Source organism: Typopeltis vanoorti, chromosome 5, assembly GCF_054136105.1.
Source record: "Typopeltis vanoorti isolate ZY-2024b chromosome 5, IOZ_Tvanoo_1.0, whole genome shotgun sequence".
Classification (NCBI taxonomy): Eukaryota; Metazoa; Arthropoda; class Arachnida; order Uropygi; family Thelyphonidae; genus Typopeltis; species Typopeltis vanoorti.
The window spans coordinates 133,597,704-133,621,835 of NC_143553.1; the positions used below are offsets into that span (position 1 = coordinate 133,597,704).

A 24,132-nucleotide genomic window follows, 5' to 3' on the forward strand; every position below is an offset into this window, starting at 1 on the left:
AATTGAAGAACATCTCGATCTCCGAAACAGACATTCTTGCAAGCCTGGATGTAATATCCTTATTTACTAATGTTACAGTAGAAGTAATCAGCATTTTGAGCAACCTTTTCCCTCAAGATATTGCTTCTCTTTTCCATCATTGTCTAAAATATAATTTTTTCTTATGGAATGGAACGATTTACAAACAATTAACAGGCCTCGCAATGGGCAGCTCTCTTCCCCCCCCCCTTGTGCAGATCTCTTTATGGAGAAACTGGAAAATGACATTCTGTCTCAATTAGATCCTATACCCACAGTGTGGTGGAGGTACATGGATGACATCTTTGTCGTATTGAAAAACACAGAAAAAGATCTTTTTGATTTTCTATCCAAGATTAACTCCTTCCATCACAAAATAAAGTTCACCTTGGAACTTGAGAAGGACAAACAATTGTCATTCCTGGATACCTTAATTAAAAAAAAATGGATGGACATATCAGCCTTGCAGTCTATCGCAAACCAACCAACATAGGTCGATATTTGCACTTCACATCTTCGCACCACATTTCTCAAAAACTGAGCATCGTACACATGCTCAAAAATAGGGCCACTCGCATAACATCAGAAGAAAAAGATCTCAAAGATAAATTATCCCATATATCAAAAACCCTGATAGACAATGGTTATCCAAAAAAACTGATTCATAAGCAGTGGCGGACCGTTAACTTCGAAGCCTATCCAATTAACCAAAATTAACCCAAGTTTGGGTTAGTTGTGGCGACTCATTTGCCATTTTGTCGAAAAACTGTTTTTTTTATCCTTTTTTAATAGAAAAAATTAAAGGCAACAGACATTGAAGAACTTTTTTATTTTATTTGATGCACTTGGATCTTTTATATACAGTTATATATAAAAAAAAAACTTTTATATACAGTTATAATGAAAAAAAAAAGTTTTGTATACATAACAAACATCAAACATAAATAAAAAAATAAAATATATTAGGTATTACTTTTAGTAACAAACAAAAAAGAACGAAACAACAAATTCTCACGTCAAGAATAAAGACTAATAAAAAAATAATAATACTTATTCTTAAAAATAAAATAAATAAAACATCCCAGGAGTTATATGATGTAAGTTTTTTAATACATTAAAGAAACATTGAAACAGTAACTCTTCTGCATTTTTGCGCTGCAAATTCTTTTATTTGATCATCACATTGTAATTCTTTGGTTAAATCACAGTTTATGGAAATAATTGATAAATAATTTAATCTTTTATTCGTCATTGTCGTCCTATATTTGTTTTCTATATAGGACATCCTGGAGTAGGATCGCTCCGCCTCACAGCTGGTGATTGGCAAGGGCAAAAAAATGTTTAAGATTGTATAGCAATTCAGAAAAACATCGACAAGTTTCTTTTCATAAATTAGCTTGATTATATCACCGCATGAGTAATATGAGTCTGGCTTAGTCTGTAAGTAGGATTTTAACTGAATGCATTCATTGACCAAATGTTCGTCTATATCATCCGAATAATAATCAATAACATTACATGCACTTTCCAAGTCAATATTTTCACTATTAATGTCTTGCAAATCCATTAAAAATTTGAATCTTTTGCTAAATTCCCTGTAGACATGGCATCTTCTGTTTAAATCCATAATCAACTTATCTAATCCAGCGTATAGCATATCCCGTTTAAATTTTTCTGCTTCATTTAGCGAAACTTTCTCTATAGATTTTTGAAGTAATACGTCTCTTTTTTAAATCACTGTATTCTTTTTCCACACTAGTACTTAATTTTTTGGCTGTCTCCTCGTATTCGTTTAGTTTCTGATCTGATTGTTCTCGTAAGTTACTCACGAACACTTCTAATGAAGTAATCAATTTCTCACCTTCACATATGTCTAAGCCTGGGGTCTGAACTTTTTTGTTAACTAAATTGAATCTCTCTAAAAGTTCTTCCCAAAAAACAGTTAAAATCGCAGTTTCAAGTTTCACCAAATCATTATATAATTTCTGTGCCTCTCTTCGAAAATCAAGTTTCTCATCTATATTGTCACTAAACGTTTTTAATATGTTCATGATATCACCGTAACTATTTTTTAAAGCTCTAACAGCATCATAGTGACAAGACCATCTAGTCTGACTTAAACCTTTTATCGAAAATTTTAGTTTTGTTTCACGATTTAGAAGCTCCCACTTATGGGTAGATGCAGAAAAGAAAACATATATTTGTTGCACTATTCCAAAAAAGTTCACAATTTGAGTTGCAACTTTAATCATTTCTCCTCCAACTAGATTTAGGGAATGCGCAGCACACGGCACATAATCAGTGTATTTATTTTTTGGTTTGAGATGTGCTTGCACACCATTGTATCGGCCGGACATATTTGTCGCGTTGTCAAAAGACTGTCCTCTACAATTATCCAATGGCAGTCCATTTTTTGCTAGAAATTCTTGTAAGGAATTGAATAAATATAGGCCAATGTGACTACAAATTTTGATGAAATATACACATCTTTCATACACTTTTCCCTCAAAACAATATCGTACTATAATAGCTAGTTGGTCACTCGACAAAAGATTTGTCGCACATATCTTGTGTCGAGTCTATCACATTTGAGTAGTACTTTGCATCGTCACTATTTATTTCAGCTTTAATTCTTTTTATTACTTGTTTTCCCATAATCTCTATGATTTGTTCATAAACTGTTTTTGATAAGTACGAAGTGAAAGGCTTTGGTCGCAGTTCTCGTTGTTGGATATGTTTGCGCATGAATGGATCGAACTCTGCTAGTAATTCCAGAGCCCCCATAAAATTACCATTGTGCGGAGAGCCAAATATTTCCTCGTGACCTCTGAATGCTAAGCCTCTTACACTTCAATATTTCACAACTGCAATAACACGTTTTAGGACATTGTGGTAATATTCCGTATCTTTTATTAGTTGCTCCTGCAACTGTGTGTCAATAACAGACTTATTTTCTTTACGCGTTAACCAAACTAAATGATTTCCTATGTTCATTAGAATTTTCGTGACTTTCTAAACATGGTCCTATATGTTTCCAGTCAGAGAATCCGGTTGTGTATTGAGAAGAGATTTCAGAGAAAAGTTTGCACATTAGACAAAAAAACACTTCCCATACTGGTAGAATAGCACAACCAAGACCTTTCCAGTAATTGACCATTTTTAATTTTTTTCTCAAAGAATTATTTGAAAATGATCTGTTTTGTTCTTTATAATACCTTGTAGAAACGATATATATTTTTTGGATCTTTATTTTGGAAATAAGTCATTTTCATGTGAGAGACAGTGATTAATAAAATTATCATTTAGCTGTGTAGGCCACACACCTACGTCAACATGCTTAGTAAGTAACTCTGCATTTTTTAAAGCCTCTTCTTCCTCTTTATCACTATCTTCTTGCAAAACAGCAACAGAGACTTCAGAGAGCTGGTCATCGTCTAGGTCTTGTATATTTTTATCTGATACTGAATGTCCGTCAACGTCAACATTGTTTTTAGAGGTTCTTGCTTGTTATTTTAGTCCTAGTAATTCTTCGTTATTGTTATATACATTTTGTTGTTTTTTCTGTTTCTCTTCGGTTAAGTTATTCTCTCTTTCGCTTATTACTGCACCTATATCGTTTAGATTTTCATTTTTATTTTCCAATACAAAAAAAATTTGAAATTTTGGCACATTTGCTTCTTTCTTTTTCTCTATTTAATTGTATTTTTCGTTTTTCAGCTCCGCTTTTATATTTTGTACCAGACATTTTTTAGGTATTTATTTAACTCCTTAACATACAAAGACGTCTGTGACACGTCTTTTTTTTTATTGCACCAAAATTGATTTTAAATTTCGGTTTCACATATAAATACAACCGAATATAGACGCTAGACAATCTTGTGCCTATTTCCTTTCAGCCTAGAAAAGTTGCCAACGGCGGCTATTTCGTTTGCACAAATTCATCATTATTTTAATAATGATGAATTTGATCCAGAAAATCACCCTCACCCAAAACTCGCCCAAAAAATTGGCAGATAAACGACCGCTTTCTGATTTTTAATTGATACGTTAAAGGGTTAATCTGAAAAGAAATAAAATAAATAAATAAAAATCCACCACCATATTAGGTTGTTTAACGTTTAATGCATATTTATTTAGTATTTAGTAAACTTTGTCGATACTTACCAGTGAAGAAACGAAACACCTGAACAGTACACTTCACCGGACAAATAACTATTTAATATTCAACTATACTGTACTATACATAACCTCAAATGTCAAACGGTGATAGCAGAAAGTATATATGTGAGAGCTACACTAAGCTAACAAGCTTTAGATGAGCTGGATGAGCTAGACTTGCACTCCCATTCCGACGTTGCTATATTGTTTGCATAATTAACAAATGACAAAGTACATTTTGATTTTACCGACTACCGACAGAGGCGATAGAAGACAGAGCCATATTTACTATTTACTGTCATTTAAACATTGATATTTGATATTTAATTCAAATCCAATAATGTTGCAAATTAATGATTTTAACGTTACCTAGGTACGAAAAAATTTTGTATAATTTATTTTTTATTAAATTTGTAATTTAAATTGTTTTTATTTTTATTTTTTGACGGCGAAGGGGCCCTTTTGATTGAACGGGGCCCTGGGCTGAAGCTCATAAAGCCCATGCCTAAGTCCTCCCCTGTTCATAAGATACTTTTCTGCGACCCCCCCCCACAACAACAATCTGAGGAAACACGTTACAAATCCATCATTGCCATTCCTTATGCTTGGACAGTTTCTAAAAGGATTGCTACACTCCTCAAACCACATGAAATACGAGTGACGTTTAAACCTTTAAAGACTATCCACTACTTTTTTAAGATCGCCGAAAAACGTTATGCCTTTTTCAAACACGCCGGTGTCTATAACATCCCCCTGTTCATGTGGATTAAATTACATTGGTCAGACCTCAAGAAGTTTGAAAATAAGAAAAAGAGAACACGTCGGAGATGTAAACAGCGACAGAGAAGACAACTCTGGGTTAGCCCTTCATTTCTGGAGGACAAACCATACCATCGAATGGGACAAAAGCTCCATGCCCTATTTAGAAGAAGATTTCCTCTCCCGAAACATAAAAGAAGCTATAGTAGTCATCCGTTCTAAAGGCAACCTCAATAGAAATCAAGGTTTAATTCTAGCTGATATTTGGAAGATCCTCATAAGATCATTAAGCACGCTAGAGTTAAATTTCGCTGCTAATTACAGAACGTTCCTGCATAAATCTGTGCCCAGATTTGGTCACCTAGGTTTCTTCTTGATGGGGAGGAGGTTGAGAGGATCCAGAGGCGAGTGACTAAGATTATAGCTCGTCTGTGGAATGAACCTTATGAGAACAGGTTGAGGATTTGTGGGTTGCAGAAATTGGTTGATAGGCGGAGGAGGGGAGATATGATTGAGACATTCAAATTACTGAAGGGTTTCTATAAAATTAATTCAGAAGATATTTTTTAGAACAGGGCTGGTGGTGGGAGGAGTAGGGGACATCCATGGAAGCTGGGCAAGAGTGTGGTTAGTAAGAGTGTTAGAGCTGGGTTCTTTACTTTTAGAGTGGTGAATGAGTGGAATAAGTTTGCCAGAGTCTGTAGTGGGTGCTGTGACAGTGAATGAGTTTAAGGCAAGGTTTGATAGATATTGTGTGAATATTGAATAGTTGTGATGAACATGATTTGGGGCTTCCCTCGATGAGTCTAAGGACTCCCTGGAGTTGCCCGTAATAATAATAATAATAATAATAATAATAATAATAATAATAATAATAATAACAACAGTTGATATCATGCATGCTCCATGCGTTTGATGTACGCCTTCTTCTGTATTTGTGAAAAATACAATTGTATTCGGTTCATTCCTTAACGAATAATTTAAATTGTTTTGTATCTCTTTTATACATACACCCTGACGAAGCCAGACAGCTAAGTTGGCGAAATTTATTGGTTTTTTTTACTTAGTATCAATTATTAAAATCCTTCGGCCAATATGCAACCCAGTTTATGTTAATTTCTTGCATTCATTAGATGGTCGAAAATAATATAGGGTCGTTAGTTTGATAGATAACTCATTGAAATAATACACTGAAACGTGTCTGCTGAGATTTTCTTACCTAAGTTGTCTAACAGTCATATCCCTCGTTGGATACGGAATAATATCTGACTCTAAATCCTCTAGTTGTTCTACATCGAGTAGGGGTTTGGATTCTGAAGTGGCACTTAGGGACTGTCTTGGTTCTTGACTGGCTGGAGCATAAACTGGCTGTTGTCTGGTGTTTTCGCCCCTTAGGGTTACTAACTGGCCATCCATATTCTGTTGGATCGGTGGTAAGCTGACGTAAACAGCACTATCTGGGGATGACGGTCGGAGCAATAGTCCAGTAATATATGTGTGAATAACCCCCAAGGATTCTGTTAGTAGGGGACCAAAACCTGTAACCTGTACGATTTGCCTATTGGAATCCTAGAAGAAGAAAAAATACGAAAACATAAACAAATTAAGTGGGATTAATATTTTTGTTTTCTTTTATTTGGATTGATGTATAAATTATTGAAAGTCTATTTTTCACTTGGTCAGACTATAATAAATTCAGTTTAATCCTTTTTACAAGCGTGAGCAAACAAAGTTTGCGCCTGAAAATATCTTCAGGACTGGGGCAAGGTAGCACAACACCGGGAAACTCGCAGCAAAGGTGACCAAGCTAACATCACTCCCATCTCAGCACCTCCCACAATGCAAAACACATCTCCTTGCGGATATGTACAATGTTATGCATCAAGGGAAGGCCAACACCCAGACTAGTTTCGACCTTTATTGAGGTCTCCTTAGTGGGAGCCAGGCCCGGAGGCGGAGACACCAGGCAGTAGCAATGGCAGTTCATCCTTATCTATAGATGCCGCCAAACGGTGCGCCACCATTTTATTAAATTACTCCGGATTCGGAGAAAGATGTTGAAAGTCTATTTTTCACTTGGTCAGACTAAACTAAATTCAGTTTAATCCTTTATCCAAGTGTGAGCAAACAAAGTTTGCGCCTGAAAATATCTTTAGGACTGGGGCAAGGTAGCACAACACCGGGAAACTCGCAGCAAAGCTGGACCAAGCTAACATCACTCCCATCCCAGTATCTCCCACAAAGGAAAACACGAGTTTCCCGGTGTTGTGCTACCTTGCCCCAGTCCTAAATATATTTTCAGGCGCAAACTTTGTTTGCTCACACTTGGATAAAGGATTAAACTGAATTTATTATAGTTTGACCAAGTGAAAAATAGACGTTCAGCATATTTCTCTGAATCCGAAGTAATTTAATAAAAGGGTGGCGCACCGTTTGGCGGTTCCTATAGGTAAGGATGACCTGCCATTGCTTCTGCCTGGTGTCTCCGCCTCTGGGCTTGGCTCGCACTGGGGAGACCTCAACAGAGGTCGAAAGTGGTCTGGGTGGTGGCCCTTCCCTTGATGCATAACATTGTACATATCCGCAAGGAGATGTGTTTTGCATTGTGGGAGGTGCTGGGATGGGAGTGATGATGTTAGCTTGGTCCACCTTTGCTGCGAGTTGCCCGGTGTTGTGCTACCCAGTCCTGAAGATATTTTCAGGCGCAAACTTTGTTTGTTCACACTTGGATAAAGGATTAAACTGAATTTAGTATATAAATTATTGGCATATTCTCTAGCATTTCCATATTTTCACTGCTTCAGTAATGGAAAAACAAGTTCTGAAACAGAAATAAAGAGAAAAGCTGTTTGTATGATAAGCCAAAGAGAATCGATGTTGGTATAGGCCATAGTAAAACCAGGAAGCGATATATATTTTCCTTCGCCAAAAAAAACATAACAAAGAGATGCCAAGAACAAGTGTACTAAACGCTGCATTTCCTGGTAATGAGAAAGAAAAAAAAAACTAATTTTTATCGACAGATAATTCTTTTGTTCGTTTGCCATCAGTTGCAATAAATGCTAGACGTTCGGTCAATGTGTAGGAAATTAATAAACCACTACTGCACGTACAAATGTCATAGATAATGCGCTGTCCCATTGTTGTACTAGTTGTCATGGTTACTGTTTCTTTTTATGTGCCATCTAGCGGGATTGATTATCGGGTCTGTATTTAATACCATAATGATGACATGATACGCTTGAGAAAGGAACCAACTCATTAATAGGGCAGTTGGACTACTGTGGCTCCCCTCTAATTCGCACTACCTCATTTATTGATTCCTAGGTGGGTCTCTAGGTGAAAATACACTAGTCGGTTTTGAACACGATGATATAATAAGCACTTTGCTTTTGTTATATCATCGTTCTTTTGAAGAAAATGCCGTACTGTTAAGGAAGTTCTTAGAAGTTGTTTCTTTCTGCATAGAAAATGAAGAAGAAATAAATGAATTCTGCCATATAAATAGCATTTTTTTCCTTGCAAAACAGAAAAAAAAAACATTCCTTAGGACACACAACATAATACAGAAAATATGCCATTGACAGTGCCAAAGAGCAATATTAAAAAAACAACATGTTCTGAAATCATCTCCAAAACAGTGCTGTCTGATAGTTAACTTCGAGAAGTTGGAGCAGTGGGATGGATGGTGATGGTGATGATGATGATGATGATGGTCACAAAGAAATTCTAAGTATGATGAAAAAAGGGAATAATTTCACCAAAACAGGGATGAAACTGGAATTAGTTGTTACACTTACCATGTTTTAATTCTTAAAAAAAATCGTATTTAAATTTTTTTTTTATATTTCACCAAAATTCATTATTTATGATTTAATGTTCTTAAGGCTATCACTAATCAGAAGATTCAATGAACATCAGTCGACTTCTTTCATGAAAACTGCGCAGTTGAGAGGACGTCGCAACATGTCTTTTCGAATCCCGTCTGAGGCCAAATCGAAAAGGACTTTAAGGATTTAATGATGTATAAGATTTCAACTAAAGGCAAGTTAGCCACTCTCATATGTAGGTAACGAGGATTTCCTCCAAAAAATTCATATGGCAAAATAGACAAACCGGCCTGAGAACATGCAGTTAATAAGAGTTACCCTCTGTGATTCCGTCCCTGAAATATGATAGGATATGCAATGAATTCTGAATTACAATATTTTGGAGTGAAGCCTTGCATATTCTCACAGGCACAGAAGTATATAAGCATCAACAGTCGATACCCTTTGGTTGGTGAAATCTGGATTTGAATCCTATCCATTTTCACGCGTTTTCTTTTGAAGGCGAGTAAGCCTTTAGACGAAAGCAACTCTTACATGTTGAAGGGTTTTCTCCTTTCATAACTGAAGTTTTTTCATCTTACAACTCGGCCAGAGGAAAACGCGCAATTAAGTGACATAATACAAAGACCCCATAGTCGCAATTTCTTCGGCCATAATTCAAAGCAATCGACTCAACTTTGAGTCTATGTTTTTCAATTAGATTTTGTTTTTGTTTGAAATGTTTGCTGTTTTTTTTGTTGTTGTTGTTGTTTCAAATCTCCACCGTGTTTTCTCTCGATTTATCTTTTTTAGGTTTTTACTAATTTTTTTTATGTCTCTCTTTCTCTTCTTTTTCCTCTGCTTTTCTTGTCATCTATTCCTTATCTGCACATTAATCATACTCTACCATAATCAGAGCATTTATAATTGCATCATTTCTTTCTAATTGTTTCATCTAATCAATGACATATTAAATCTTTAGGTTAAGTAGAGCAGCTAGAAAAGTGACGAGACGCTGTGTCTGAGATATAATACTGACACTTCATGCAAATCATCCATATACATCTTTCAGAATTAAACATCAGGCATTCACAATATGTAGTTTTTAGAGGCATTTCGGACTAAAATTATATGCAGTCTGCTACGTTTTATTCATATACACGGCCTTGCTTTCACTTGCTGGTCACTAACCTCATTCCCAGAGGATTTCTTGATTGCTTTTAATTTGTCACACCTGTCAAGACTGCCTACCTACACGACAGTAATTTTAGCCTAACCTTACTTACTAAAAAGAGATAATTATGTAAAAAAGAAATTAACATCCGTGTGTGTGCGTGTGTGTGTGTGTGTGTGAGAGAGAGAGAGAGTGCGTGCGTGCGTGCGCTCGCATAGATCTGTCAAATGACGCGTGGTAGCGATATAAAGAACAGCCTATTTTGGTTAATCGCCTTATTTTCAAGTGCAATGACCAGAAACCATTGAAACATGTCGGGTGCTGAAATGTAATCTAAATCCTTATGGTATTCTCTGGCGAATATTTGCCCGGATTCTTTCCTGTTTCGTGATGTATTCGAAATGCGTGTCCTTTGAGTGAAAAGTCCCACCCGGAAATTCGTTTTTTTTTCATCCTACAAATGAGGTGACCTCTCATGAGAATACATTCCATTTACCATAATTTACTGATGACTCCACAGCCTTAGTCACTTTGTAATAATAATTCCGTATGAAGTAATTTTTTTTATTATCTTTTCATATATGTAGGTCTGGTTGACTGCATAAATAGCATGCGCGGATCCCTCAGGGGCATCGATGTTTGTGAATGTCTTTAGGTGGAAGTTTAGTTTCATTCCCATTATCTTTATTGCGTCATTGAAGGTATTAAGTAACTTGAAAAAGTTCAGTTTTGTCTGTAGAGGAGAGTTTCTGAATTATATAAATAATTTTTTAAAAAAAAAAATCCAAAATATCTCTTAGCGAATTGACGGTACCAGCATATTACGTGTGTAACTTATTTGTGTGTAGGTGAGAGCCACTTAAAGAAATATGGATGTAGAAATGAAATAAACTGGTTAAGTTTAAATATAATTTTAATATTCGTTCGGCCACTTATGTATATAAAATGTGGGAATGTTTGAACCATTAGATCTCGCGGTACTACATTTCCACCACTTTCCCAAAACAGAACACGCATTTGAACGGAGTTTCAGACAGTCATTGGAAATGAGTGTATTCCTTTTAAGGCAGCGTGTTCCAAACTTTGAAATGCGCTCTCATAGGGACAGGGAGTCTGTATCAACTGTAGGGAGGGATTATGTGTCAAGCGTATAATTTTCAGCTTAATGGCCTATACCTGCACCCCATCCACGGCATTTAAATTAAACTTATTATATTAGTCTTATTATTATTTATTGAAATATGTGATGGATTATTTTTGTTCTTTGTATATCTTTGCTAAAAGGTATTAATTTATTATTACGCTAATTATTTCTAAAAAATCATTTAATAACAAAAAAGAAAGAGATGCGTGATGATTTATATTTATATGATTTTGCTAGCCAGTATTAGATAAAGTAATTATTTAAATTAAGGGGATATTAAATCCACATTGTTTTAAAACCGAATAAGAAACTCAAAGATTGGAATCAGAGAGTTTCTTGCCGAATATAGTATAGTAAACTATAAAGTATCGGCGATCACTAAGCGTCCGCTAAATGCAAGTGGCCCAGCACGTAGTGCAATACCGGAAATCTCGCAGCAAAGTCGGTAAAGTTCTGATCACTATTCTTAGGTATTTACCATAATGTAAAAACACATTTCCTAGGAAATGTATGCTGTTATTACATTATGGTGGTGAGGTCACTACCCAGACCGGTTTCAGCCTTTTTTGAGGCTTCATCAGTGAGTAGCTAGACCGAGTTAATACCAAAGTGTATAGCGAAAAGAACTTTATACTCTGCTATACGAGTTTCCGAAAAGGTGCAACCATTAAGTTACTTAAATATAAAGAGCTAATAAGCTTCATTTCGGCAACAAAAACATTATTTAAATTAAGGGGATATTAAATCCCACATTGTTTTAAAACCGAATAAGAAACTCAAAGATTGGAATCAGAGAGTTTCTTGCCGAATATAGTATAGTAAACTATAAAGTATCGGCGATCACTAAGCGTCCGCTAAATGCAAGTGGCCCAGCACGTAGTGCAATACGTTTACTATACTATATTCTTGAAGCTTATTAGCTCTTTATATTTAAGTAACTTAATGGTTCCACCTGTTCGGAAACTCGTATAGCAGAGTATAAAGTTCTTTTCGCTATACACTTTGGTATTAACTCGGTCTAGCTACTCACTGATGAAGCCTCAAAAAAGGCTGAAACCGGTCTGGGTAGTGACCTCACCACCATAATGTAATAACAGCATACATTTCCTAGGAAATGTGTTTTTACATTATGGTAAATACCTAAGAATAGTGATCAGAACTTTACCGACTTTGCTGCGAGATTTCCGGTATTGCACTACGTGCTGGGCCACTTGCATTTAGCGGACGCTTAGTGATCGCCGATACTTTATAGTTTACTATACTATATTCGGCAAGAAACTCTCTGATTCCAATCTTTGAGTTTCTTATTCGGTTTTAAAACAATGTGGGATTTAATATCCCCTTAATTTAAATAATGTTTTTGTTGCCGAAATGAAGCTTATTAGCTCTTTATATTTAAGTTAGATAAAGTAAGTTTTTCTGGAATTTTTTTTTTTTTTTCCCTACGTTCTAATGTCTTTTGAAATTGCAATTTGTTGGTCGGGAAGGAAAAGTAGGTCAACAGATGTGTCTATGTCTTGAGCAGCAGCTACCGCAAATGCACCTTTATTTGTTATATAATAGCGAAGCTACCGTTCGTTGACCGCTTCTAAAGATTGCTTGTGTTAGTTACTGCGAACGCCGTGTCCAAGCAACTGTATCGATGTAAGAATACTATACTATGGAACACTTTGGCAGTAGCGAGAAGCAACACAATTTAAATAAAAGCAGTTTCGCAAACGCTCTTTCTTTGCGAATTGCTACCGGTACACAAAAGATCCAAGTATTTGTGCTAAATTTATATTTCGTGAATATCAAATAGCTACTTGGATATAAGCTATCGGAAACCTGCCGTAGGTCTATAATAAAACCTGAATTGCACAGTTTTCGTCATAATAACGAGAAAACAAAATTATTATATATATAATAAACACAATAAGAATTTTTTTTAGCACCGTAGGTGGGCTAAGGATTAGATAATTACAAAAAAAAAGAGTTAAATAAATCATCCTGCTCTAGACTAAACACGAAACTTTCTCAAGTCATTTCATACCTCTACTAAGCACGATGATGGTCTCACCATGGCCGACAAAAGTTGTCTGCCATATAAAGGCTTATACAAATGTCCATGCCACCGTAAATTCGCACCCAGAGCCTGTTGGTTGAAGAGTATGTATGCTATCCATTTTGCCAAAAACCAGTTGGTTTGCATGAAATATACAACCAAATTCATGCTTCTTTAAAATATAAGTATATGGTTAAATTACTTAGTCAAGAACGAAATGGTCGATGATATTTTCTTAATAACCTGTAGCATTTCTTCTTGTTGATAATGTAACTCTGCATGCCTTTTAATGTCCTTCAAATGTTTAATATAATTATATTGGATCGTCAATTATATATATGTTGTACCTTGCAGGAAAAAAAAAAAAAAACGAATGACCGCCAGCTACACTAGACGTAAGTTTCACCCTTCAGATTTGCTGGAATATAAAAATAAATACAGCTCTGAATATTAATATATGTGTTTGATTGATCACAGCTTCGCGTGAATTTGCGATTTTTTTGTTATTGTAGCACTACGGATTATTTTAATGCATGCATAAGTTAATAAATACAGGGCGTCGTTATTAAAGCAAATGTTATCACATTTGTCAAAATAAAACACAGAATTTCTGGAATGCATAAGCATTGTTATAATATTAGCTGCTATGGCAACATCGACGAATTAATTGAAAAATTTCACTTTTAAATACGATTAAAAAAATAAATAAGTGTGTATGTGTGTAAATACATTGTAATTCATCATCCAAAGATTAAAGAGGTAAAGTAGTGCTGGTAAATCTAACATCCATCCAGCTTCTTACTTTAAGCAGTTAGATTCCTAAATATCTAGTATAAAAGGTTCATGATTCTTAACTAAGACAGAATAACTAGTTGAAAAAATTGGTATGAAAATTAGCAATAAAAACCAAAAACTCTGAAAATTGGAAGAAACATAGAAAATATCAACTGTTGTCTCAATGGATAACCTATATAACACGCAAACTATTTCTGTCATTTTGGAATAGTGTTTAATGAAGATAGCAAATCAAATATGGAAATAGATAACAGAAGAAAGAAACAAACCTGTATAGTGCGGAGTCAAATGAATAAGCTAATATGGAATAAAAGAGAGTAATTAGCCAAAACACTAATTTAACACTATATATATCAGAAAAAATTGAGGAAGCATATAACAAAATTTAATGATTACGATGAAATTAAGGAAGTGAACATATGACATTAATGGCAGAATCATATAAAATGAAAGGAATTTGAGATTGATAACCTTCAAGAATGTGTGAGGAGAGATAATTTAAGGTAGTATGGTCACGTAAAGAGAAGAGAGGGAAATAAAGATTAGAATGGGAGGGAAAGGACCCAGAGGAGGACTAAGATCTAGGTGAGTTCATTTAGTTTGCAGTGCTTCGGGAAACCGAAATATAAAATATGAAAATATTGAAGGCCTAACAAATAACAGATCAGCTGGGAAGAAATTTGTTAATAGTAAGCTGCATAATTCTGTAAACTTAATCATGTATTGCTATCAATATATATTGTGGTTGATGATAAGTAAAGAACGAGAACAAAAACCGGAGAAAAAATATAAAAATGGGTCGGACATAAAAAGTTAGAGTAAAACCCGAAGTACAAGAACGACAAATTTAAAAGATGTAATAACTGAAAAAGGTAATAAAATATATGATAAAAGAATGATTTTCTCCCTTACTGCATACTTTTATCGTACATTTTATTTCATTTGTTCAGTATCATTCTCATTCAGTGTCATCATCATGCTCATTCACTATTGATTTATTTTACTTCATCGTCTTTTACATCAACTTTGATAAATCCTAGAAAAGTACCTAAGATTTTACTGCCATAAACAGAAAAGATAGGCAATGATACTGATTGGTGATTGCTTTCAATAATAGTTTTTAATATATTTTAAGAGAGCTCCACAGAATAAAGCTTTACTTATTACTTGATACCAACAGTCAAGACAGGAGCTACATCAACTATACGTCAATGATACTACTCGTACGATACGCTCGTACGTCATTATTCGGGAAAGTATTCAGTCTCTAAATGTTGTATTTCGTATTTAGAGCAGCAAATAATTAGGGAGAAATGATCATCAGTTGAGAAGGGAACCAACGAAGGCAGCTGAATGTGGAAAAAATGAAAACGAGGTTATTAAAATAAAATGCAACCGTACAAACAGCTGCACGTGTGTTTAAAATGATGCCTCAGTCACACAAGAGGGTTTAACTGCTTTTTCATGATTGCGTGTTCCGTTACAATTTGTATGCTGTTGATATTAACGAGTAAGATAAATAAGGTCCTGTCTAATCATCTAGCAAAATAGTAACGAAGGCGACAGACTAAGCTGAAAGCAAGTTGCTGAATTTAGTTAGCAATACATAATTCTTGATGTAGTGTTATTTAAAGTTCGAATTGAATTGAGTTAAGTGATTGTGCTATTGGCATCTTTATAATTTTGATTAATGCAAGCTAATGGTTATTTATAGCAGCATTTAAAAATCCCAGGCGTTGGTTGACCACTCGATTAAACGTATTATTGTGGCATCAAATATTTCTGGAACTCCAAATACTGTTTACTGATATTGATATCAAGTTCGATTGTGATACATTAAATATACATTAAATACATTAAGCAAAATAAATCATGATTTATCTTACTTATTAAATTTAATGAAACCGTCAGAAGTTTATAAGAATGATGACAAGAACATTTAGGATATTAGGATTTCAAGTTTAGTATTACCAGGGATATCTTACAAGGAGTCAAAATTATGGGAAGTTGAAATTGTGCTTAATGAGTCCTGAATATTACATATTCGTTATTACCTTTTTGGAAGAATTCAAGGACATTGTGGCTTATGGTCAGTAGCCTCATGTCAAGATCGATTTGTGGGAAACAATTATATCTGTTAAATTCCAAAGATCTATTTGTCAGGAGAAATGGCCTGGTTTTAATCATTAAACTATTCATGTTGTGTTCGCCACATTACTAAAGGAACGAATGACCTTGAAGTGTCCGTCACGGTTACGGGATGATCATCTGCACATCTAATCCTTGAGGTATGGAGCAACGCCCACTCGCCAAAAGTTAATGGCTCTTTAGTATCGAAGTCCTCTCCTACTCATGAGTTCCAATTGACATGAAACACTATAAAGTGGCTAATAAATGCTTGAACATTTTGCAGTGTTTTCTAGCAACCATCCATGTCTTAATTCGAAAATGAGAACTGACAGTTAGCTATTTTTTTTTTTTTTTCGGATTTAGGCTAAATTGCCTTGATATGAATGGACAAACATTTTACGTTACACTACTATAAACATTTATTGAGTGGTTACCATATTTAAAAAGCTAAATTCGATCTGTTACTATTAAAAGAATGCCGATTCTAAATTACGTTTCCAGTATTATTGTGATGGAACTCTTATCGAGACTGGGCGTGGTTTTCAGTCTTGTTTTATATGATTCTCTGGTTCCTACAACAAATGAGAGGGAAATCTGCGAGTTCATCGAAAATTCACTTCATACGGAGGCTAGAGTCCATTTGGAATGCTGTTCCCACAAGTAGAAATCTATTACCTCCAGCGGAAGTCTATAACATTATGAATTTTGCTTTCCTAAATCAGCAGATGTCCAGAAGGGGAAAAAATGCTTGAAGTAAGATTCCATCTAGGAAGTCCTTAAATGATATTGCAATCTGCTTTCTATTTTGCTCTCCCATCGGAAACGCAGCTAATGAATTGGAAAGAAAGCACATAAATAATATAACGGATTTAACTATATAAGCATAATGTGCATAGAAATGCGAGAATAATGCCCAAATATGCCTCCTGATAATATGCCACATCTTAGAAAAGCATTCAGTAGTGCAATATAAGTGTTAAAAACATGATCATTGGAGTAGTACTGCAGATAATCCACTTAGATATAAATACTTTTCCACATCACATTGCTGAATTAAATCAATAAAACATACCATAGGTTTTATTGATTTAATACAGCACATTTTCCACATCACATTACTATATGAAATCAATATGACATACCATACGAAGTCTTAAAATCAAGATATTTTATGCATTAATCCCTGATTGAATGATATTGTTTTTGAAATTTTTGCTTTGAAATTTGTACTTGTTACCGCCATATATATATATATATATATATATATATATACAGGTAGTCCTCGACTTACGACGACTCGACTTATTAATTATTATTAACTTTGCCGCCAGCATATACATACATATATCACATTGCTTTTGTATACGCATCGCAGTATTTGACAATTTTAGGAAACAACAAGAAGATAAATACGGCGAGCATACATTTAACGCTAGTAAAAGTTGGTTTTATCGATTCAAAAGCCGATTTTACTTACGTAACATACGAATAACGGCAGAAGCTGCTAGTTCCGATTTTGAAACTGCCGAAATTTTCAAGAGAAATCTGAAAAATATGATAAAAGATGAAGGATACTTGCTAGAACAGATTTTTAACGTAGATGAAACCGGACTGTTCTGAAAAAGAATGCCAGAACGAATTTACATTCACAGAGAAGCTACATCAGCGCCTGGTTTTAAGGCATTTAAAGATAGGGTTACGCTTCTTCTTGGAGGAAATGCTGCTGGTTTTAAATTAAAAACCTTGCTTACTGTTCACAAAACCCTAGAGTTTTGAAAAACATTGACAAGAATAAATTGCCGGTTTACTACAGGAGTAAACCGGCAATTTATAAGGCTTGGATGACAATTGTTTTATTCGAAGACTGGTTCTTAAATTGTTTTATTCCAGAAGTAGGTGCCTACTGTCTTGAAAAAACATTCATTTTAAAATTCTATTGCTGCTTGACAATTGCCAGGACATCCTCTTCACATTGGCAATTTTAATGAAAATATAAATGTGATGTATCTACCGCCCAATACAACAGCTGTGATTCAACCTATGGATCAAGGTTCGATTGCTACATTCAAGACATATTATCTGAAAACTACATTTTCTCAAGCAATAACAGCAATGGACAACGATGCTACAACATTACGCGATTTTTGGAAAAACGATATTAACCAATGTATCCAGAACATTGGAACTTCATGGAAGGAAGTATCGGAACAATGTATGCAAGGAAGAGGAATTTGGAAGAAGTTACTACTGCAGGAGACACTCGAAGAGTACAATGAGCACAGTATGTTAGAACAAATTGGTGAGGAAATTGTTGAAATTGCAAGAAAACGGGATTTAGAAATCAATATTACCAATATAGAAGGTGAACTGACTGATCAAGACTTGATTTTCCGAAATGAAAGAGTTGTAGAAGAAGAAAGGAATAATGAGGAAGATGAAGAAGAGAAAACATTTTAAAACATTTTAAAGCAACTCCACGAACAAAGCCCGAATTCCAATGCCAGGGTTCTTCAACACCTGTTCCTGCAGATTTGCGAGGAATTCTGCTGTGCGAACGCAATCAGATCGTCTGCTAGGGATCTTTCTTCTTGCTACATCCTCGTAGTCACCATTGCAAGTCTCTAGTTCATGCCTGATTGTTTTTACTGTATTCAGGGAGCATTGGGCAGCAGTCGTAATATCCTTATTTTGATGGCGGGCACGAATCATCATGATACAAGTTATTCTCTTCCATGATTCAGGTGGGTTCCAGCTATCCATCCTTTCTGACATCTTGTATATGAATGAAGAAGGGTCCAAACTTTTAAATGAAGAGAAGTGTGTGTTAATACATGTAACTTACGGAAAAATATAATTAATTATAAATATGTCAAATTTATCCCGAACACCCTGTATATATATATAGAGGAGAGAGAGAGAGAGAGAGAGAGAGTGAGAGAGAGAAACATGCTTTTTGTTTAAATATTTTATCAGCACTTTTGTGAGCAATCCTCTCATCTTAATTATCTAAAGTTTTAATGGAACTCTTGTCTTCCTCTTCCATGGTTTCTGCTACCCTTTGACATCCTTTTAATTCGAATTCCAACATTGACGGATTTAGTGGATGCCTGTAGGGACCTGAATCCTCACTAAATTAGGCAGTGTGGCGCTAGTTGTATAGTTTTTCACTTGACTGAGAAAACATAATTTTGAATTCAGAGTAGTATTCGTGTCAAAACGTTTTTCTTACTTTCTTTATTTTTTATACGAATAGATATTATAAATATACTGGGTCTATAAATATGGATCTTGCGCTCAGTGTCAATGCTGCTGATTGTAAATATAAATTCCATTATGGCGTGTCTATTTGTACATAGAATATCACTTAATCAGTCTTGTCAAGTTCTGTTTATTCAGAAATGACACATAGTTTTTACTACCTGACAATGAAATATTTCAAGTAATAATTTATTGTAATTCTCAAACTCTAATTGTCCTATAAGTCGCATCCCCGGCACTAGTTTCTGTCGTTATTGAAATCTGTCTCTTTTTTTTCCCCTTTTCTGTGGCCTGATCCCAATTTATTATTTTTTTTGCCGTAAGTCCTTATAAAGGTTTTACTTGATACTAGCGTGGATTCGAAACGAGATTTCTTTGACTGCAAATACGATTCCGAGCTAACAGCACGTGTTCTTCCTGCAATGCAGCAACGCTATGGTTAAGGCTAGAACTATGCGAAATTCATGCATAAATACTGTAATAATCCATCAACTCTTTATCACGTGAATGCTTAATATTTAAATCCTCGCTATTCTATCGCTGATGTGATTATCGGAAAGACTGTTAATGACGATATATACTGACAACAATGGCCATTCATACTATATGTCAAGCTGATCACTTTTCTCTCTACTTTCTCCATTATGTCAACGTCTTTTTAGATAGGGACCCTTAAATGCGAATTCTTTTGTATAAGAGCATAATAAAAATCCAAAAAATGAATGCTTCAGATTTTTGTTCCGACTATTAAAATTTCATATTGAACTGTACTACTGTTACTATTTTTAGGTTATTTTAAAGTTAATCCTTATGTCAATAGCAGGATTTTTGATATACAAATGAAAGGGATTCATATTTCAACTGTTAAAGTCATCACAATTATTGGACAGTAATTGCTGTTTCTTAAGCACTCATCACACATAAATATCGTCTGCTGATTTAGACGTAAACTTTTAATTCCGCGATCAGTATTACTGATCGCAGCTCAAATCGCAACATGGCTCAGAAAGCCATGTTGCAATTTGCTTATTAAAATATGAAACCAATTAATTTGATTCCTTTTGACACCTTTGCATTTCCAAAAACAAGTTCCTGATTCTAAGTAGTATTTATGTACTCATGTGTGGTTGGCTCTACGGTTGATTTTGCTATTGAAGTGAAAGTTCCTTTCGAAAGAGAAATGCCATATTTACTTGATGCAAAAATCGACAAACTCTGGAATCGACATTAAAAACGGTAGGAAAAAATTTCACTGAACTATTTTGTTTAAATCTCTAAATAAGAAAAGTGAAGTTTTTTCCAGATAAATTCATTCCCAAAGAAAGTAGAATAAGAAAAATTATGAAACATTTTTATTGCGACAACAAAATAAATGAAATAGAAAATAAACATGACTGCTCTAAAGTAATTTCATCCAAATTTTTTGTCAGGCAAATAATTATGTTAATATTGTGAATGATATCCTAAAAAATGTGTATTTATTAACAACACATAGAAAACGCATTTAAATAAATAAATAAACGAATAAAGGGATAATGTCCTTGTTTGCAGAATGTATCTACTCGCTATCTTAATTATATAATTAAAAAAGTCAGGCTATTGTCAGGCAGAAAAGGGTTCTGGATTATTTCACCTTTAACATATGTTGAGTGGATGGCATCATCCGTGTTATAAACAACAGGCTGTGGGTTCCTTTGTGCCATGATGTCTGCGAAAGAAAGACTAGATAATTAGGGTTGACTGTACGAGATGCATAAAAAATGCAGTCGTAGTAACTAACACTCTAAGACCAGTCAGTACTCTATGTATGTAATTTCATACATAGCACACTATGTATGAAAATCTTATGTGTTCTCTGGCTAGTTTGTTTCACAGAAGAAAAACTACAGTTCTGCCATCTCTCACCTTCAGTTGAAAAGATGAATCTTTTCAAATCTTAAGTAGCAGATGATGTTCATCTATTAACTTAAGATTTATAATAGATTTAGGAAGTAGGTGGCAGTTCCGGACTTAGGTTGCACCTACTATTCAGGTAGTAGATATAATTAGAGTCTGAAATTGCCTGAAATAGTTCCATACTTGGTCCTTAGGTTTCTGGATTATTTCACCTTTAACATATCTACGGTAATAAATGTGCTGTATTATAAGTATCATATTATGTAATAGTATGTAGCATTGATTTCAGTACGAAGAAAGAAAAAAAAAAAAAAATAAAATAAACATTTTCGAGATTTGTACATTGAATTAGCATTAACTTTAAAATATCAGCAAACGGTAGGAATATCAAGCACGATAAAGAAAGACAAGTACTTGAGGATTACAATGGATCAATTCTTCGCATGGTATAAAGCCCAAAACATTTACTAAAATGTTTAACATTAATCGATTTGGTTTCACTGCGTGAAACTAAAGCGCACTGAGGGTCTGGGGAGTGGCATGAAAAACTAATAACTAAAATTCCCGTATCATTCTAGGAACGTTTCCAACTTTATCTGTCCTCGAATTTCGATGACGTTAAAATGAATATTTCAGAACTGCTATTAAATAATAAATTATCGTCTTAACAGAATTCGACTGATGTTGCGCTCTAAGGCATTGTGGAACTTTTTTTCTTTTTACGAATCTTGTCATGGACACGTTATCATTTCCTTGTCTGGATAATTCATATAGACAGCCAAGGTTAGTGCTACTACTGTGCAGCAGCGAGTAAGTTATTCAAGCCAACAAAATTAAATGAAGAAAAACTATTACAGATGTAGGTAATGCCTTAACGCTAAACCTGGGATGAAAAGGAGTCATTTGTTTTTGAAAGTTTTTCAAATTTTTAGCCTGATTTATTGACAACAGTTAGCGCAACATTGCAGGAGTCATTAAAAGAATCCTTTCCGAGACTTAGCAATGCTTTGTTTATGAGTGAGCGACGCCTTAAGGTTGCATGTTTAGTGCTGAGGAAAACAACATGCACTTTTTTTTTTCTTTTTTTTTTGCGCAGAGAGGTTTACTTTGCGGTACAATCGGTAATTTGCGTGATTAGGATTGTTTTAGTAGAACAAAATGAACTGAAAAAAAAATCTTCTTCTCCCCTTAACCTTTTTATGGAAGAAATGTAACTAGACTTCAGTTAAATAAAATCTTCTCACAAATAATCGCATAATATTCAGACTTGAACTTTGAAACTATCTTACTAACCATTGCATTATAGAATGACATACGTGGTTTGGCTACACAAACACACATTGCTATATTCAGACCCTACAAGATAAGCGAACTAAATAATAGTTTAGTTTATATACACAGTTCCATAGAAGCAGAACTCTACAACGCAGTGGTGCTCAAAGTGTAGCATGTATGCCACTTGAGATACGTCAATTGGCTTTTTTTTGTTGCACAGTGCATGATTGATCATATTTTTTTCTCGTTCATTTATGTTTATCTTTTTTATTAATTTATTTTCCTGCTATCAAAGCAAAAATATAATTAAATCCCATACAAAGTATAAAAGTTTTCTTGTGACATGACATAAATAGAGTGAAATATGTCATTTACTTCTTAGCTATTGACAGATTTAAGCTATGGTTTCGATATTAGATAAAATTCAATCACCGTTTCGTACTTTTTCAGAACTGGATAGCTAATTCTTCTCATCATCAGCAAAAATACTCTGCTGGGATCAGCTTGTGTTGGTAAATCACAAATCTATGCGCTTCTACGTTAAAATTCGGGAGTTTTTCATTGATTACTTTTGTACAAATTAAGCAGAAATTAAAACACACTACGGAATAATTGAAAAACAAGATTCTGTACTCAGATTAAAATAATAGTACGTAAACATGTCTCTTAACACTCACAATACTAATTTATTGTTGTGGAGTGCTGACTAGATTTGCTAGTGCAGTGTATCCGATTTTTTCATTAGCATGTCTAATAACAGACTGAAGGATCATTCCTTCATTTAGATTAAAATTCTAAGGAAACGGGCACCTGTTTGAATTGCTATTTATAGTCAATAGATCCACACATACATACCATATAGTCGGATTGGTTGGAATTATGGCTGAAGTAACTAAGGTTATGCACGCTAACTGCATGTGTTCTCTAGTCTGTTTATGTTTTTCGGGATGGAAAAACTCGCGTTTCCTGGAGGAAACTCTTCTACTTCCATTTGAGACCTATGCTAACCCACCTTCATTTGAAAAGTCATAAAGATAACACCATTTACTAGTAGTCTTTCTAACAGAAGAGTAAATGTTGTAGAATTCTCACGACTACATTACAGAGGCGCTTTTACCATAGGAACAACACAGACAAACACACAAGTGATCGCAGCACAAAAAATAAAACACAGATCATTTGATTTTAATCGTACATACAAACACGTGGTCCACTCCTCTCTCTCTCTCTGCTTTGCTGATGGACCAAATTAACAAAAGAAATAGCAAAACTCAACATTTGATTTCGTTAACATATGTTTCCAGCAAGGAGGGGTAGTTTTGTCCATGGGCAGTCAAGCATCAATACAGGGATGATGAGCGACTTAGTTCAGTTAACTCTATTTTTTTGGTAGTGCGATAAATCAAATTCACTTTCGTTTTTCTTTTACATCATATCACCTTTATGTTTGTTATAACTGATTTTATCTCCTATGTATACATCTATGAACACCAAGTCTGCTATCTCACCTTAATATCAGAATTATCAGATCTGACATCTTGTAAAATTTAAGTGTGCATGTTTATTATGGGTTTACTGTACACTCGTTCCAGACAATAATACCTTTTATATCAGCTTTTAAGAAAAGTATCTGTTAACTTAAATAATTCTATTTATAAGTTATCATCATCCA

General features: G+C 34.5%; 1 protein-coding gene across 1 annotated transcript in view; it reads right to left on the minus strand.

The window, feature by feature from the left end:
• LOC150106830 (putative E3 ubiquitin-protein ligase HECTD2) overlaps positions 1 to 24,132 on the minus strand; it is a 103,444-nt gene that overhangs the window by 61,008 nt on the left and 18,304 nt on the right. The window contains exons 2-3 of the mRNA XM_090393487.1: positions 6,155 to 6,504; positions 1,739 to 2,478 (exon numbers count right to left, since the gene is read on the minus strand). Coding sequence (XP_090249613.1) covers positions 1,739 to 2,478; positions 6,155 to 6,504 — 1,090 coding nt within the window. The remainder of the gene's footprint in view (positions 1 to 1,738; positions 2,479 to 6,154; positions 6,505 to 24,132) is intronic.